Source organism: Pollicipes pollicipes, unplaced genomic scaffold (assembly GCF_011947565.3).
Source record: "Pollicipes pollicipes isolate AB1234 unplaced genomic scaffold, Ppol_2.1 Scaffold_4881;HRSCAF=5763_pilon_pilon_pilon, whole genome shotgun sequence".
Lineage (NCBI taxonomy): Eukaryota > Metazoa > Arthropoda > Thecostraca > Pollicipedomorpha > Pollicipedidae > Pollicipes > Pollicipes pollicipes.
The window spans coordinates 23418177-23437063 of record NW_023596576.1 but is presented as its reverse complement, the minus strand read 5'-3'; the positions used below and the strand labels follow the sequence as shown (position 1 = coordinate 23437063).

The following is an 18887-nucleotide window of genomic DNA, read 5'->3' as shown; positions in this document are numbered from 1 at the left end:
GTGCGCCTGTGGTCACGGACCTTGGTGGGCGTGTGACGGCTCGCTCAGTACCTTCAGCTTACGAGGCCGCGAGCCTCGTGAGTGCGCTCGCCGGTGGTCACGGACCTTGGTGGGCGTGTGACGGCTCACTCAGTACCTTCAGCTTACGGGGCCGCGAGCCTCGTGAGTGCGCGCTCCGGTGGTCACGGACCTTGGTGGGCGTGTGATGGCTCACTCAGTACCTTCAGCTCACGGGACCGCGAGCCTCGTCAGTGCGTGCGCTGTGACGCTGTGCAAATATGTGGAAACGTCCAGAAAGTCGGTCACAGTTTCTGAAACGTCTCGTTGCCATACAACGTCGTACTTCCATTAAACGGTGTTACACGATAGTCTCACACACGTGCCAGTTGAGGGCTGTGAGCCGCCGGCCTGTGGCCTCCTTATCACGGTTCGTGGAAAGCCTTCGCAATACACACTGAGACTGAAGTGCACCGTCTGGTACCGTCTTTCGTCATCTGGTTTTTCACCATTCCTACCATCTTGTTTAACCATCATTCAGATGAAATTACGGAGTTGCCAAGGACACGTTTTCAGTTCTTCCTCTACATTTAGCTTTCGATGTTTTTCCACTGCTGTGGCAGATAAACGCATGCTTCATTGCCACTGCCAATCGATAAGGATTGAAGTCGACAGCTGGGAAGCAGTCTATTTCGCTGCTTTCGCTACTCGATTGGCCCATGGGTGTTGACATAAGTTATGTAATACGTACTGGGAAGGAAGTATGACACTTCATCAATTACAAAGGTTTTGCGGACCCCGACTAATATGAGTCTTCTTCACAGCTACTTCTGAACCACATCTTTTCTCTTCCAAGAATAAACATGATAATGTTCCAGATATGGGACACGGCTGCCAGCTGCAGGGTTCATATCAAACTACTGCGTTGATTTCCCGCGAATGTTGACCAGTAGCTAACCGCATACAAATATTGTTTATCATGAGCGCGTAGCACTGTTTGACCATTACATCAAACTCTACTGAACATGAAACAGACTCTCCTACAGTTGGTAGTCAAAAAGACAATGCAAACACACGGTCCAAGAGCCTAGAGGCATTTGAAGCTCTCCTTGTGCTCCAAAACCGATTTGACGACTTTCCCGGAACCCTTTCGCATCGATAGCGGGTAGAAAACTATTTGAAGCTACATACCCCACTCCGAGTGATTAGAACAGGTTCCAGGGGAAATGGAAAACATAGGACCAGCTCATGGTCAAGCTCCACCCGACAAGCTCGGCAAGGTCAATTTCCTTGAATCGTCCGCCGCCAATCGATGGAGGGGATGCGGTTGCGTCAGCTGCTCTGAAAGCGGTCGTCAAAGGCCGTCACATCGTCACTGGCAGAGGCTGTAGCCAACCAGTCTTGCAAATTGTTATCTTCTCCAAAGTCGGAAAGAGCCGACAGAGCCCGATCAAGTCTTAAAACAACGCAGTGAGTGCGCCGCAGTTGTAAGGCGTACCGACGAGTGATACGTGCCAGACGTAAGTCATATCAATATCAATCATGCGTATGATGTGTTGCCGTTGATCCACGATTCCTCAGGAGGCACATGTACATTGTAAGACGTCCAAGTATTTCGATAGCAAAGAACGCTTGTTTGCTTGACGACCAATGCATATCCGAAGAAATCACCCCACATCATCCCAGGTACTTTGAATCAACCATGCATGCAAACTGACACAAGCAACCGTGCGAAGATGGGTGAAATAGTGGAGCTAAATTGGAGACCGACTTCTGCACGGCCAATTTCAGTAAAATGCAACATTGGTACGCTCTGCGGTTTACGAGTCTCTGGTAATGCCCACCGTTACGAACGGCGGTCGTTCCAGCGTTTTTGCCGGGTTTATTACCATTCTCTGATTCGCATATAGGCCAGGGGCAGCCCAGTGTCTCGTCTTTGTGATGCTAAAGCCTTGGGATCCCTGACCCACTGCTCGCGGTTCCATTTGAAGTCTCTGGACATTTCCAAGGCACTGCGACTGCCGTTGAGGATCCCTGACCGTTTCGGACCCCTCAATGTCTCCGAGATCCCCTGGTCGTTGTTTAGCTCCTGAACCGTTTTGAAACTTCACTCATTTCCTGAGCTCCCTGCACGTTTGTGGGTGTTTGGTGCGAGGGTTTTGATGTGGTCAAGTTGTATGTATCACCAGCATTCTGACTGTTTTGGGACTCCGGATCGTCCTCTGAAACTATTTGCGCTTATTTGTGGTCCGCGGTCGATAACGGGTGCTGCCTTCGTTGTTGACCCCCTGTTACGTTTTCAAGCCCCTCGCTGTATCGACCTCCTGAACTTTTTACAGACTCTTTTGGTGCCCTAAAATTTTTGGGACCATAGTCTTAATGTGCTCCTGGTGTTCTCGGAGCTCCCCAACCAAAGTGGGGTCCCGATTTTGCTGGAACATCGAATGATCTCTGGGGCCCAGACATTGGGCCCCCGAGATCTTGAGTGAGAAAATCATTTCATGGTACCGAACATGTGGTTGGCAGGATCATTCATAGTTTCACGCGATTTAAAAATGTTGTGTACCTTTCGTAATTTGTCGTTCCTTCATTATGCAAGCTGTTTTCCATTCTGTTCCCGATTAGTAAACGTATATATTTTACCAAGTACGAGGACTGGCACTTGAAGATAGGCATGCCTGTCAACTGAAGCCCGATTAACATAGTCAAGTTCAAGTTAATTGTATTATTGGGATCATTCCAATAAGTGCCTTTCGTTTGATTCGGTACAAGTACAAAGAAGTGTACATGCGATATCAACAATGTCACGGCCGTGCAGTGAGGAGGAGCTTTGCGGCTGCGGTCGAGCCGCCGGACGGTCGTGGCGTCCGGCGGCGAAGGTGATTGGCTCAGACGGCGTGTGTCGCGGATGTCGCGGGTGGGTGAGCGGCGGCCGGGGCCGGCTCCTGCCCGTCCGCCGCAGCGGCGGCCGGTGACCCGGTGCTGCGTCGGCGCCGCCGCCGGTAACGACGCGTCGGCACCGACGCCGGCCACGCGGCGGCTCGTTAGCCGGACTCTAAGGGCGGCCCGGTATGCACGACACCGGCCGGCAGAGACGCCGCCATTTGCAAATGAAACGGGCCGGCCCCGGCGAGGTGGCGGACCCGCGCCCGCCGGCCGCATGCGGCCTCGCCCGGGTCCGTCCGCCGGCCGCGGTCATCGGCTGACGGACGCATATGAGGCCCGGAGGCCCTGGAGCGCAGCAAATGGGATGATGCTTTGGTAGATGGAAATGTAGCGAATAGCCGGAATGGGAGTCCGAGCCGGAAATTGAGCACTGCCATGAAAGCTCGCCGCTCTTGATTGCTGTCAGATGAGCTAACACCGCTGTCGAGTAAGTTTTGTGCATTAGCTCGTACGTGATGTAGTTGTCCGGCGATTGCAATTGGGTGAGCTGTAGTCTGAGAAATTAATATTATTATGCGCTTTTAGCTTGGGCATTGTCGTATTGTAGTGCGACTTCGCCCGACCGATGCACATATCAAGCCAAGCATGGCCGAAAGCCGAAATTGACCGACGTGTCCGCCCAGGACGGCGTGTGCTGACCAACGCGACCCGTTGTGCGGACTGAAAGTCCTTGCCAAACTCGATGAGGTTAGCTTCTCACCCGGAGGGCAAGTGCGTTAGAGACGTGATTATGAGTGTCGAGTGCATTGTTTTCGAACAGGATTGGCCTGCATCAACCGACTAACAGAACCGGAAGGACTTCAGTAAATTCGTCGACACGAAACAAAGTAACATATGTTCCTTTGAGCTTGGGCTGGCGCGTATGTTTGCTGTCTAATTCAAGCGATTTTCGACAGGCGTCCAGGTTTCTCATTAGCGCAGATCATCCCATCAGTGCCCCGCGAGGCCATGTTTGCTACGCTTCGTTACAGATGTGACAGTCATGACCGTCACGTGGCTCATGTGCAGGAACCCATGCACAAGACCGGAACGGAACACATGGTGTAAATTATTGTGTCGGAAGCAGCATTGATGAGCACAAAACACAAAACTGAGATTAGTAATTGGAAGAATGTGTGCGGTTTAAAGCGCATGCACCAGGCGCAAGCTCATGGTACCCATGCTTACGTTGGGAAAGAGTTTTTACTTTTGAGGTTGCTCGTCGTTATGGGAAGAGGCTTAAATTATTCACATATATCCCATGATCATAACTATCCACAGACATCTCCATCAAACCAGTTCATTGCTAAGGGACGCTTACTCACATTCCAGCATTTTCCGTACTTGCACGGGCTATTCCTGTGCTAAGTCATTCCACATACTACGTAATGTATACGCATCTGAATATCGTAAGCCTTGATGTGTGAGCAGCAAATTTATCCTCAGGAGTAATGACTAGATAGGTTCCGCTGCCGACTGCTCACTGGTAGTGACGTCGAGGAAATGACAGATGACCGGTGAGCAGACTCGACCGTCGCGCTGGTGCGGGGCCGAGGCCAGTCCGCTGTTTTTCCCGCGAGGCTTCATTACTTTTAATTTTGAAAGGGCGATGGGGAGAGGAGTCACATCGCCACCCCCACCCCCACCCCCGTCGTATTCGCTCGCCTGATACAAACTTGAATGTGGGTGAGGATAAATAAAGCAAGAGAGGCTCAAAGGAGTGGTTTCCGGCATAATGAGCCCGTCGGCTGAATACAAACATCATTCAATACACCAGGGAATACTTGAACAAAGATATCAAACAGTCATTGGGATAGATTTGGGGCATACTGAACATTTCAAGGCCGTGCTCATGTTTCTGCACATTGCATGATATATTCGTTCAGCCGATAACGTTTGGTGTGTAGATGGTTGATTATTGCGCACATAGGAAACCTTCAAATACAATCAGTTGTGCTGCATTTGTGACAGACTCTCTTGATTGCTGTAAACTGTGGGATTGAAATAAATATATTTAATCCAAGCCACAGGTTTTATAACATGTTTTTGCAAGATTCTTCGTATATAACCAAATTTGCTTACAAGGAGCCGACCGGATATGCGTACACGGAATTGAGGGTCACTAAACGGCCAGACAGAGCTGCTGTGTCACCGCGCAGCAGGCGGGAGCGAGCCGTGGCACGGCTGGCTGTTAACAGGCCATGACGCAGCCGACTACCAACAGGCCGTGGCACGGCCGGTTGTTAGCCGTGGCACGGCCGGCTGTTAGCAAGCCATGACGCGGCCGGCTTTTAACAGGCCGTAGCACGGCCGGCTGTTAACAGGCCATGACGCGGCCGACTGTTAACAGGTCGTGGCACGGCCGGCTGTTAAGCAGTTGCACGGCCGGCTGTCAACAGGCGTGGCGCGGCCAGCTGTTAACAGGCCATGACGCGGCCGGCTGTTAACAGGTCGTGGCACGGCCGGCTGTTAAGCCTTTGCACGGCCGGCTGTTAACAAGCGTGGCGCGCCCAGCTGTCAACAGGCCATGACGCGGCCGGCTGTTAACAGGTCGTGGCGCGGCCGGCTGTCAAGCCGTTGCATGGCCGGCTGTTAACAGACGTGACGCGGCCAGCTGTTAACAGGCCATGACGCGGCCGGCTGTTAACAGGCCGGGGCACGGCCTGTAGTAGCGCGGCTGCTCTTACTGGTAGTTGTGCTTCCAAAAAAATCAGTGTTGTTTACGTTTATGTGGGTTGGCTTCAAGATAATTTGCTGCCTAAAATCCATCCGGAAGTGAACCAATTGTCACGAAAAGCTGCTCCAGTTTTAACCGTGCACCAACTGCACTTGTTTGGTGGTTGAGGTCGTGCGGTTGTGGTATGGCAGCCTAAGCTGCAATATTTCACTGCATCAGATAAACCTGGCCGGGTGTAATCCAGGCTGGGTCGATATGCTGCACGGCGCAGCCCTGCAGTTAGCCGTGACCGGTCGGCTGTGACCGTCCAGACACGCCAGTCGTGGCTGGGGAGCACCCCTTGTGCCCCTGCCGCGGCTGTGCTCAGGTCTGTGACTGCCGTCCGGCCGGCGGCGGTCGGGGTAGGCGTGAGAGTCCTCGCTGCCGCTGTGGTGCAGCCCTGGCCGTCAGGCCGGGCGGCGCTGGCCTGGTGCGCACTCTGAGCCGTACGCTCTGGAGCGGCTCGTGACTGGCGCCCGGGCAGCGCTGGTTTGAAGCGTGCCGTGTCCTCGCCTCTGCTCCGGTGCGGTCCGTGACATCAGGCCGGACGGCGGGGGTCTGAAGCGTCGTGTGCGTTCATGTCGGCGTCGCCGGGTCTGGGCTTGCAGACCCCTGCGCGGTGCGGCCGTCCTTGCCCGGCTGGGCGGCCAGTCGTGTTCAGCTCCCGCCTCATGCGGCCACCTGACGCCACGGTACGGCCGGCCGTGCCCGGCTGAGCGGCCAGTCGTGTCCAGCTCCCACCTCATGCGGCCACCTGACGCCACGGCACGACCGTCCGTGCCCGGCTGGGCAGCCAGTCGTGTTCAGCTCCCACCTCATGCGGCCACCTGACGCCACGGTACGGCCGGCCGTGCCCGGCTGAGCGGCCAGTCGTGTCCAGTTCCCACCTCATGCGGCCACCTGACGCCACGGCACGACCGTCCGTGCCCGGCTGAGCGGCCAGTCGTGTCCAACTCCCGCCTCATGCGGCCGCCTGACGCCATGATACGGCTGACCGTCGTCGGCGGTGTGTGTTGACCTGGAGAGAGGTTGGGCGTCGCGCCCCTCCTCCCATCGCCGCGGTCTCCTCAGACGGCGTCACGCGCCCTCGTCGTCGCCGCACTGGTATCGCAGGGCCCAGGCGCCGGTGGTGGCGCTACGCTCTTCGGGTGATGGTAATGCCGCCGGCTCGCTGGATTAGTGCTGTCGGCCCCCGAGACTCGCCTGATGGCTCGGCCGCGGTATATGGCGGCGGCCGCGGGATTTCGGGAGGCGGATGGGTGCCGACGCTGGATCACATCCGGCTTGCGAGATGACGGGCGTGACAAGAGAGCTGTCGCGAAGTTGGACGAAACTTGGATCACTGGATCAACCGAGGTTTGGGTCGGCGCGTTTGAGGGATGCTGGCTGGATGAAATGGTGGGACAATGTTCCCAGAAAAAAGGTTTTGATAAAGCTCGGAGTCGACTGGGTGACTTTAACTTGTGTATTTTTTTTCTGGAGGTCGTGTTTTGCTAATTGGAATGGCAGAATAATGAAACGAAATTATGGCTGTGTAGTTGCTCTTGATAATGGTATGCGAAGGTTTTCTATCATGCATCTCTTCCGCATCACGGTGAATATAATGCAATATTCGTGTGGTATTAAATGAGTAAGCGGTAAGCAGTTACGCAAAAATAAGCGCATACAGAATACAACTTCGGAAGGGTACATCCGTTCGCAATATTGGACATCAGTGCAAGTTCGGTTGCTTGACTCGACGCTGTCCATTGGGGAGGTGGCGAGTGTGATTAATTAGTGAGGGGATGTTTGTCACGAGGCGCCCTGCAATGCGTCGTTCCGCACGGATATCGTTACGCCTCTTTGTAGTGTAAAAATGCAACGTCCGCGGCGCGCGTATTCTGATAAGTCGGCGATGTTGGGATATTTGTAAACCCTGGCGTTTTAAGTAACATGTTGTGTGTCGCATGCTTTCCACGCGCACTAACACAGACGTATGTGTGTGTGTGTGCGTGTGTGTATATTGGTGGTGCGCAGAAGCGTGCGCCTGGAAATTCATGCAAGGACGCATCGTGGTCGTAGCTTTTGTACATGAAGATTATTTCGTTTGAGATCAATTCTCGAGAATTTGTTCGATGGCCAAATGGACCTAATGAGGTCATTGGTCGCAATTTCATGCTGCTGTCTGTCTTTTTGATGGCTATGTTATGCATACTGATGAAAGCCTGTTGGCTGTTGTTCCGTCTCGTTACTCAGCGTAATCAGCAAAACTCAATTTCGTAGATGGCTTATGAGGTTTGCACGCCCATTTATCACTTTTACAAAGCAATCCAACGTCTCATTAGGAGCACGCGGCGCCAAACAGGCCGCCGGCGCTGGCGTCTCGGCCCGTGCCGTCTGTTGTATGTGCGACGGCGGCCGTCTCGGCCCCGGCCAGCGTGCCCGCGCACGCCACCGGGGATGTCCGCCGCCCGACCGGCGGCGGCTCCTCCCAATCGATGGTCACGAGCGTCACGCGCGGCCGTCACGTTGTCGGCGTATGCGGCACGCACTGCTCGTCAGCGGCCGCTCATCGACCCAGGCCTCTCGGTCTAGGCCCGGGTCACGCGTGGCGAGACGGCGGCGGCGGCGGCCACACAGACAATATTGACCGGAGGGTTGCCGCCCGCCGTCCGAAATGGCTCCGATGGGCTTGGTCGAATGTGACGCGCCTATCGTAATGCACGGCCGGGTTGTGCTAGGGCCGGCGTTTGTCCGCGAGGTCAACATGGAACGTTCGACAGGGTCTCTCAATTGCAAGGTTTCGAACTGCAGCTGTCATTATTTGCCTTCGGGAGGCGGGCTCTTCGTCGAATGATGCTCTCGGGTGCCGACTTCACTGTTCGCCAGCCTCCAGTTCGGTGACGTTCGGTGGCGTATTTAAGTAGTTCCATGACGACCGTGGGTTGAGACGTCGCAAAGCTCGAATAACAATACGCATGCAACTAAGCTGCATGTCTCCCTGGTCTTTGTCTCACTCTTCCACATCATCACTCTGTTGTCACCTCATAACTGTTGACTGTCGGGTCTGCAGATCGCCTGCCTCTCTCCCTGTCGGTCGCCGCCGGCTCGTGGACCGCGTCCCTGCCGCGGCCTACCTCGGCTGCCTGCGGCAGCGGTGCGCCGCTCGTGGCGTGTGCAGCGGTTGGTCTGTTGCAGATGCGGTGAGCTGCGGCGGCCGCCGGCGCGCGGACTCGCCTGCGTCACGGACCAGCATGGTGGAGGAGGCGCGAAAGTTCCCCGGCTACGACGACCCGGACGTGCTGGGCGAGCCGGACGAGCCCGAGGTGAAGAAGAGCTGCGTCGAACTGGTGCGCGAGAAGATCGACCAGTACTCCGACAAGGTCAACTTCTACGCTACCGTGTTCTTCAGCCTGCTGGCAATCGGCGCATTCTTCGCCTTCCTCTTCCTCGTGCCGTTCGTGATCGAACCGGCGGTGACCACCATCCAGATGGACTTCGCTCTGGACCCGGTCACATGCTGCGTGGTCGCCTACCGCAAGGACTCCGGCTCGGAGAACTGCAGCGATTGGAGCTCGTGTCGCGAGGGCTGCACGCGTGAGGTGTACGAGTGCGACAAGGTGTGGGTGGCGTACACGGACGCCAAGAACTTCTCGTGCAGCCGGCGGCCGGCCAACCACCAGTGGCTGTACAACGAGGCCAACCTATATCCGAACGTCAAGGGCTGCGGCTACCCGCCGTCGCTCAACTGCACCGCGTTCGCGCAGACTTACCGTGTCGTGAACACGACGTTCCCGTGCTACTACAGCCGGGTGGACGCCACGCTGGTGATCACGACGCTGGACCCGGACGAGATCGAGGCCAACCTGGCCATCTCGATCGTCGTGCCGCTCGTGTGCTTCGCCGGCTCGATCGCGTTTCTCGTGCACGCGTACCACCGCATGAAGCGGAAGGAGGCGGCGGCGGCCGTGGCCGACGCGCTGGCCGAGGAGAAGGCGTTACGCCTGCTGGCTGAAGAGGGCGAGGAGGAGGCGGCCGAGCCCACCACCAGCCGCAGCAACCCCAACAGCAGCTACTCGCTCAAGTCCATCACCAGCAAGATCAACTCGACGGTGGTGAGGTTCGCCCGCGACCGCCGCCACGACAGCGGGTGAGTGTGCGCCGGCGGCGACCGACCCGCGCGCCCGCTCTCGCTTTCTGTGGACGGTGCTGCTAGTGTGGCGGCGTGGCCCCATCCGCGGTCCACGCGTCAGTTTGCCCGTCTTGGTTGTGTGAGACCCCGGACGGTGTCTGGGAGACACTGGGCAGCGCATGGTTTGACACGTCTTCTGTTTGCCCGCGTTTGTTTTGTTGACCCTCGATTGATCTACTACTTTATGTGTGTTCTCTATTGACGTCCGCTTGGCTGACCATAGTGGTGGTGGCCCTTGACTGGTGTGCCGCGGCCAGCCGCAAACGACGCCGCGGCATGGGGAAGGCCCCGTAGTCGGCGGCCGAATGGCTCCCTTACGGCACTCTGTCTTGGCACTGTACACAACATAACGAAATGACACTCGACGCACATAGCTGGTAATGCGCTAGCAGGAGCTATGGAGGCAGTTCTACTACTTTTATTATTTTTGTTTTTGTGGTTCGCGTTCATGATTGTTTCAGATGGATTGGTTCAAATCGTGGCTTGGAGACGGGAAAATGTCTTGGAGGATCTATTGCCATCAGAGCTTAATATATGTAGCGATTAGGCGAGGACTGAATGTCATCGAAAAATTAATTGAAATCGTGACGACAGTAATAGTAACCGTGGCGCGAAACACAAAACGATGCCAGTTTTCGAAACTATTAAGGCACGCGTAGTGGATAAACAGCACGCTATGATTTCGTGCGGCGGATTGTAATGGTAAGCGAACGTAAATTTATTTAGAGATTCGGCACCCAGGCTACATTACTGAATATTTTTTGCACCGAGTGTGCCGTGGGCATAGTTCAGACATTATTAGGCTTTCCAGTTGCATAAAAATGGCATTATTTGCACTTACATAACAACTGCCGTTAAGTGACCTCTCGGCCATTTATGTCCATGCGGTAGCGTGCCATAAGACCGTAGTTCTTAAGGCCACCACTGACCGACTGATTGAACCTAAACCATCTATCTACAAGATCAGGTCAGGTGAACGGCCATTGCATCGCAGTCATGTCGGTTGCGCGGCGACTCCAGGGTAGGGCTACTTCAGTTGGGCGCATTTATGTGACAATCATATCGGCGAATGTGCTTGCCGACGTCACTGCTCTTGACGCTCCACTTCTGTTGACTTGCTGGACAAAGTTTTGGGCGATTTGTCAATTTTACTATTTTGAACTGTTGTTTGAGTAATCTGCTCCAGCACAAATTCGCGGAAAAGGGCATAGCATCTGCGGCTTATGCCCCACTTTCACAGCAGCGTGACACCCACATAAACTTTCCGGTTCAGATAACCTAGGGTCTGCGCAGTCCGCCTGCTCCCAGGCAGGGCGCGCGGAACAAAGCCAGCGCGTTCAGGGCAGTTGCGGACGGGCCATTTGGCTCGCAGAGCCCACTGCAGCGGACTGCGGTCAGCGGCTGCAGCGGACTGCGGCGCCGGCCGTGTTTGTGCCCGGTAGGCGCCACTGTCCGCGGCCTGCTCTAGGCGCGATAAACGCCGCGCCGGTCGATCACAACAGCGCGCCTCGCCTCATGAAACTTTGAGCCAGTGGCGCTGGTGCGGCACCTGCCCAGGCGCCGCGTGTCGCCACCAGACGGCCCCGGACGCCGCCCCGTCTAGGCCGTCCTGCGGCCGCGCCCCCGGGGAGACGCGGTGACCCCGCCGCCTTGCCGGTAACGCCCGTCGTTGGCCGTGTTCGCAGCTCGGTCAGTTTGTTGTCGGTCGGTAATAATTGCTCCGAGGAAGAAGAGGAGGAGGACGGCGCGGTGACGCAGACCAACTGTTAAGCTGGCGGTGAGCCGAGGACCGCAGCGGCCACCCGCATGCCGCCCCGGCCGTGCCGTGCCGTATCCGGTTGGCCGGTGCGGGGGTGGCCGCTCTCGGCCGGTCCGTAGAGGCAGCCGCCGTGGAGGCCGGCGCTAGACTAGCGGCAGCCGCCAACGCTCCAAGCATGCGCCACTACCGCGCTAGGCAGCTGAATGTGCCTGCTCGTCTCTGTTTTTGTGTTGACCTCCCCAGCCTTCTGTATAAGAACGTCCTTGCCGCGCACTTCCATCATTCTCCGCCGCTCTCTGTCAGTCGGCGCGACCTTCGACTTCGTTCGCCAGGTAGGTGCGTTCGCTAGCGCTGGATTGGCCTCAGAGCGGCGACTGTTTTAGATAGGTTTGCAGTCTGCAGAGTAGGCCGCCTTTGGAAGGTAGCGGTGATACATAGACAGTAGCTGGTCGAGTCGATAGCCTGAGTCGGCACGGGGAGTAGCCGCTGTTTTTGTAGCGTTGATTTTATGCCGGTGCCGCCTGCGCGTGTACCGGGACTGGGCGTTGTCGTCTGTTGCCGTGTGGCGCGCCGGCCGAATAACGGTGACCGTCGGCCGCGCGCGCCGCTGCCGCAGGAGCGGGGACGAGATTGAGATGGAGGAGGTGGGCGAGGCGCGGCCGCCCAGCCGCTACCTGCAGCCTGGGCGGCTGCCGAGCGGCACGCATCGCCACCTGCTGCCGCCGCTGGAGCCGTCGGCCAGCCCGGCCGCCGCCGCCGCCACCGACTCAGCCGCCACCACCAGGTGCGTGATGGGGGACTGGAGGTGTCGCTGGGGCCGTCGCCAACACTTGGGCGCACTGAGGGGCTGGAACTGCCACTGCCTCCGGTGCCGCCGCCAGGCGCGTACTGAAGGGCCGGAGCTGCCACCGCTGCCGCCGCCTTCACCAGGTGCGCGCTGTCAGGCTGACAGTCTCAGTGCGGACTGACAGCCGTGGGTGTGATGTTACCGGGCAGGTACCGTGGCACTGACGCCACCAGTATCCAAGTGCGTACGCGTGATCCGGCATCGCCTTTGACAATAGTTCCAGCCAGGAGTGACCGTCGCTCTGACGGTGTGTGTTGCCATGCGAATCTGCCCCCTGCTGCATCCCTCCACGAGTTCGTCAGACGTAGGTCACGCTGTTCCCACTTCACCAGCACCACACCAGTAAATCTTATGTGCCGAAGTACTTGATTGATCCCGAGTTACTCGCCGTGCGCGGACACGCGCAGTCAGCATGTCACCAGCGATGCCTCGGCAAGCCCGGCGCCGCCCCTCGTCGGCCACGTAGAGCGCCGGTGAGGGCCGCTGGTCGCGCCCGGCCGCTGCCCTTGTCCGGTGCACGGCGCCACCCATGCCCTGGCCGTCCCCCGTGGTGTCGTTCCCAGCCGCCGTCAGTCAGCACACGAAACGTGCCGCTGGCCGGCCATCAAACATTCACGATGGGAAGGCCAGGGGTGGGCCTTCGCCCGCCGACGCTGGCCGCCGACTGGCTAGGTGGCGCCACCGAGCTGCGCGCCGAGCATTTGGGACAGGGCAGGACGTGTGTCGCCAGTGCGAGCGCCAAATTTGAGTTTATTGGGTGTCGTCAAAGCTCGACCCAGACCTGATGAATCCATTTAGAGCGGTCCCTGCGCACCGCCGCCGGGATGGCGGGCAATTCACCTTGGTGGATGCGGCGCAATGTCACGCCGCGGGCCGGCGGCTTAGGAACTGGGCACTGAGATAACAGCTGCACCACGTGAACAGATATGTTGGACTGTGTGGTGGAGTGTTGAGGGATGTAATAACTTTAAATGTAACAGTGCATGGTACAGTGGCGTTTTTACTGCTACGTAGCATGACCCTAGATATTGTTGTCTGTGAGGTGTCATTCGTGTTCTGACTTTCGGGATCGTAGTGGGGGCTTGACGATGTGGGTGCTGGTTGTCGTGGTCGATTGCTGTCATCCGTCATTGCGCTCACATTAGTCGAAATTTTGCGATGGTTTATGTGCACTAACATTTATCACGTGATGAAGACAATTATGTTTCCTTTGCAAGAAAACGCTGCCGAAAACAAAACGTTCTCAAAGGGAACGTCGCAAGGTGCGTGTTATATCCGCAGCCGGCTCTACCCCATTGTGGTGGGACCGCAGTGGCACGCGGTGTGAGACGCCGCCGCCTCGGCAGCGCCAGAGGCGTCGGTCCGTTTGCCGCTCCGCGGCAGTGTGCGGCAGCAGCGCGGGGTCCCAGGGAGACGGCCGGACGGCACAATGACGTCCGCCCTGTGCCGCAGCAGCAGTTGGCGCGGCGCTTCCTTTGTGGCCTCCGCCGTGCCTGGGCGGCGGTGGGAGCGGCGTGCCCTTTGTATGGTATTGACCGCCTGGCGTGTCCGTGCGCCGCGTCGGTCATTAATGCACGCATTGCGATGTCATGGATAACGGAGATGTGGAGAAGACGGGTGCATGCGCCACGCTTGTGACTTCTCCTGCACCGCAGTAGCAGTAGCAGTAGCAGCTGATGTAGCTTGTTCCGGTGCAACATCGCCATGTCTCGGCGGCGGCGGTTAGGCGCTCACTTCGTGGCCTGTATCCTGGATATGGCCCGACCACGCCGCAGGGTGGGCCGGTTGGTCGGGCCACGGCCGTCGCCGCCGCCGCCGCCACCATCACCTCGCCTGCTCGGCCGATGCCCGTTTGGCGGGTGGAGCAGGTCCGGTTCCGTTCTCGCAGCTCTCTGTGGCGGCACTACGAACTGGGAGTTGTCGGCAGGGTCCATCGCCGCGTCGGCACGGGGTCGGCCGCGACGGACGCGCCGACTGGCGTGCGTCACACGTCACGTGACGCCTGGTGACGTGCTGAGATGGTTCGTCCGCCGGCCCCGCTCCGCCGTCAGGCGCTGTCTTGGTGGTGGTTTGTCGCTGTATGTTTGAGCTGAAGCCAGAAGCATGTCGGGGAAACCTTCGGGCATGATATGTTATAAATTGTATTGGTCATCTTTCAGAACACTGCGCATTTCTCTGCACCTCGCGCGGTATCTAGCCTAAAACATTGTTAAAGGTACATTTAGACATGCGTGCTCCCACTGTAGTGTATGCAGTTCGGATACCAGCAATGGGCAAGTATTAAACCGTATCGCTTGACCTGGCTTCGGGAATGTCCCCATTCGTTTCTCGGTCGGTACTTTCCGGTCAGATTTCGTGGAGGCACTGCTTTTGGTTCCGGCGCACGACAGTGAAACCCTGGCGCATGTTACTTGTACGGAACGCTCACCTTCGCATGGCACCCGGGTGGCTGTAGCCGGGCTAAAATGACTGAGCTAGCGTCTGTGGCGTTCGCAGTAATCTGGGCCAGACGCGACACTCTGGCCGGGCAGGGGACTTATAGTCTCCGTAAATCACCCCTGGCTAGTCCTGGAAACCAGAAACACGGCCAGCGTCGCCCTCCTGCTGCGCTCTCGTGGCGGGTCACGTGCGCGGGCGGCGGCTGCTGCTGACGATTATCTATTCCTGGGAACTGATGCGTTGCTGCGGTCCCATGCAGTGACAAGTGGTGGACCGCGAGTACCGTGCGGCGAGCGCTGTCGGTTCTGGCAGCGACCAGTGACCGCTGCCGGGCCAGGATTCGGTTGGTGCCGGGACAATTTCTGATCGTGCGTAGTGCTCTGAAGGCCGTGGCCCCGTGGAGGACCGCTTTGTTGAGAAGCCGATCTCTTCGTCTCGCCTGCTCTACGGATCCCGATCCCCTGTCGTGCCTCCTCGGATGGCTCTGGTGTGCTCGGTGTTTGCCGTGAAGGGCCCTGGCGCCGCGTAGTGCCTGATCCGAGTCGCCTGTCCCGTGTGGTGCCTGCTGGGCGGGGCGCTGGTCCCCTGTTGCGTGCTGTGAGCGGCCTGGCGGCGCGCGGCGCGCGGCGCGCTGCCCGGGCACCGGTCCTGTGTGGTGCCCGCGGGGCGGGGCGCTGATCTCCTGTTGCTTGTTGTGAGCGGCCTGGCGGCGCGCAGCGCGCGGCGCGCTGCCCGGGCACCGGTTGCACGGTGACGGCAGCTGTTTGTCTGTCGGTTGCAGCGCCAACAGCACCATCTCTCCTGTGGAGACGTAGCGCCGGCCGAGCTGCGGCCGGCTCCAGGCAAGTCCGCCGGCCGGCCGGCGTCCGACGTCCGGCGCCGCCCGCGCCGGCTCTCCGTCTCTCCGTGTCGTGACTGTGCGTGTCTGCACCCGTCTGTCGTGTATTGACCGGCCGGACCGGTGGCCACCGCCGGCCGCCGGTCCGGGGGCGAGCCGCACCCTGGCCCACCGGCGGCCGGATGACAGCGCCGGCGACCAGGCGGAGGGCTCTGCAGCCGCGCCTGCCGCCCGCTCGGCCGCGGACCACCGTCGGTGGCCGTGGCCGGTCTGTGGCATGCAGCACTCGAGCGGCGGCGACGCCCGGCCCTCTGTTGTGGGTCATCGGTGTTGTGCGAGTCGGGACTGCGCGGCGTGGTGCCGAGGATGCTCGGCGCTGGTGCATTGTCCTTGCCGTGCTCACCAGGGCTTGCTTGACCGTGCCTGACCGCCCCCACCCTCCCATCTGCCCCTGGTGTGGTAGTTTGTTTTGGGGATGAAGTTCGCTGTGCATGTCTGTTGATACCTTGTCACGGTTTGTCGATTGTATTGTTTGTGACAACATCCGGCGAAAATGTGCGCTCTGAGTTTTATTGCGTTTAGTCTAAAGTGATTTTGTCTCGCTTTCAGCGGCTAGAGCGTGATATGGACGACACCCATCTCAACTCTCCGTGGGCCGACAGCGGCGCCCTCAAGCGGTCATTTCACGGACTAAACAATGTTTCCTGGAACCCCCACTAGGTGGCGGGCGAAGCGCTGCGCTCGGTATATCTCGTCAAGCTGCCTCTGCCAACGACTTGGACGAAGATGGCTCCGTTCGACTTAGCTTAGGCGCAGTCGAACTGCTTATGTTCACGTGATATTTTGCGTTCAGAGGGGCTTGAATCGCAGAGCCCGGACACCACATGCGCACAGCTATCATGCGATGCAATTTCCGATTGGCGGGCTGAAAACGGCCGCGGACAGCTCGCCCATCGGTCGGGTCTCGTGCCTCGAGGAGTCCGGCGCGGACTGGCGAAGCCCAAGCGGTAGGCGCGCCTCGAGCCGGGGCTGAGTCGGGCCCGCCTCTCATGCAGCGTGTGTTGAGCGGCGCTGAGGACGCTCCTCGGCTGCGTGTCGCTCTGTGGCGGGCCGGCCGGGACCGGCGCGACGGCGGGATCTCGCTGCCTCTCTGTCCGCCCGCGCGCCTGCGAAGCTCAAGTGTCCGCTGCCGCTCTGACCTCGCCTGCGCGCGTGTTTTGTTTACCAGCGCCTGTGTCGCTCGGTGGCCGACTGTGATACGGTTCCGTATTCTGTTGGCATCCGTGCTGTTTTTCTCCCTCTCCCCACTTCCACCTTTGTCGTTTTCCATGCATAACGCACTGCTGCAACCACATACTTCCATGGTAACGACGAGGGGCGGCCGGGCTCGCGGCCGCCGATCCTGATTGGTGATGTGTGTGTCAGCGCGTGATAGTGCGAGCAAGCGCGTGCGAGTTTACCCTTCGGGTTCTGTTCCCTTCCCTCCACTCACTTTAATCCTTACGTGCACCTCCGTGCGCACCTGTGGGCAACAGAGCCTCGGTCCAGAAGGTTTCCACCATTTGGTCCGGCTGAATCCCGTCCCGTGCCGCCCTGCTTCGCGCCATGCCCAGCGCTACCCGCGGCGGCCGCCTGGCGACCAGGCTGGCCGTGCTCCCGGCGGAGCACGACCTGGCTGGCCGTGATCCTGGCGGGGCCCGACCAGGCTAACCGTGCTCCCGGCGGATCACGACCAGGCTGGCCGTGATCCTGGCGGGGCCCGACCAGGCTGGCCGCGATCCCGGCGAAGCCCGACCTGGCTGGCCGTGCTCCCGGCGAAGCCCGACCCGGCCGGCCGTGACCTCGGCGGAACCCGACCCGCTGGCCGTGCCCCCGGCGGAGTCCTACCCGACTGTCGGTCTCACCGGGCGGTCTGTTCGGCTGCTGCAGCTGACTGACCTGCTGTGCTGTGCTATGCCCAGCTGCTCGCTCTGGTGGGAGACGCTCCCGCACTTTCGCCTGATGCCTTCGTGACTTCTCCGCCGCCATGGTGTCTTGCCTTTGCATTCTTCATTAATGATGTTTTAATAAATCGTTCGAAAGCTGCAGTTCTTTTTTCGGTTTCTTAGAACAACGCTTTTCTCCATGCACCCACGTAAGGGTGAAAAAAGTGTAGCCCAAACAAAGGTTCCACAACCACAAAGCACTGATCATGAAAATCGATGACTTTGTTTAGACCATATCGCTGGTCGATGTGCACGCACCAGCTGCATGCTTCGGTGGGGTTTTGTTCGGAACATATCGTTGAGCAGCGTACACGTCTACACTTCGCGTGACTTGAGGTAGGCTTGCTTTGCAAGTAGCATGATGTCATCCACGTTGCAGATGAGTGTGGTAATAGAAGGGGAGGGGTGTGATGCGCTTTGATAGATGCATGAAAGCGAACACAAACAGCCTTGCGCAAAATGCCGCGTCGTGCAAAATTTCGACATCAGACTTAATACTGCCATTAAAGTGCTAGAAAAGGGAAATACTTGGGCATGTATGTTGGCTCCACCTGAAATGGAGCCACCACGTTGATCACATCTTTAGCTATCAGCCGCATTATTGGCTTCATGAAGCGATGCACGTTGTTCTTGGATACACGGTTTTTGCTTCTACTTTGCAATTCACTTGGTTTGCCGCACATAAGTTGTTGCTGTATTGCATGGGGTATTTTTATTCCCAGCTTATCCAAGCAAAATTCGCCTTCTGCAGAAGCGTGCAATTATAATTGTTGGTGAAAGCTAATTTTCTCGAAGCGTATCACTATTCGTCATACATTTAGTGGACCACATGGCTGCATGCGTGTGTGTGTGTGTGTGTGTGTGTGTGTGTGTGTGTGTGTGTGTGTGTGTGTGTGTGTGTGTGGTGTGTGTGTGTGGTGTATGTGCGTGTGTGTGTGTGTGTGTGTGTGTGTGTGCGTGTATGTGTGTGTGTGTGTGTGTGTGTGTGTGTGTGTGTGTGTGTGTGTGTGTGTGCGCGCTGTGCGTGTGCGTGTGTGTGTGTGTGTGTGTGTGGATCTGGAGCCGAATCTGGAGCCTTGGAATTGCATTCCCCGGACCAGGCCTTTGCCCATCCCAACCCGTGTGAATGTTATCAAACTTAAATCGTGTAAGCAGCGAGTTGCTTTCCTTGGCGGGCACTGGCGGCCAACCGTATCCCGCCTTTGGCTGC

General features: G+C 58.0%; 1 protein-coding gene across 7 annotated transcripts in view; it reads left to right on the top strand.

Annotated features, from left to right (window-relative positions):
• LOC119099786 (cilia- and flagella-associated protein 298) overlaps positions 1-17776 on the top strand; it is a 69092-nt gene extending 51316 nt beyond the window's left edge. For 5 of the 7 annotated variants that reach the window (XM_037222859.1, XM_037222860.1, XM_037222862.1 and 2 more), the window contains one exon: positions 16302-17776. In XM_037222859.1, the coding sequence (XP_037078754.1) occupies positions 16302-16412 (111 nt within the window). In that variant the 3' untranslated portion in view covers positions 16413-17776. Of the gene's footprint in view, positions 1-8815; positions 9768-11494; positions 11587-12184; positions 12213-16301 lie in introns of those variants that run through there. The other 2 variants (XM_037222858.1, XM_037222864.1) reach the window with 2 other exon arrangements.
• Positions 17777-18887: the final 1111 nt, after the last annotated feature.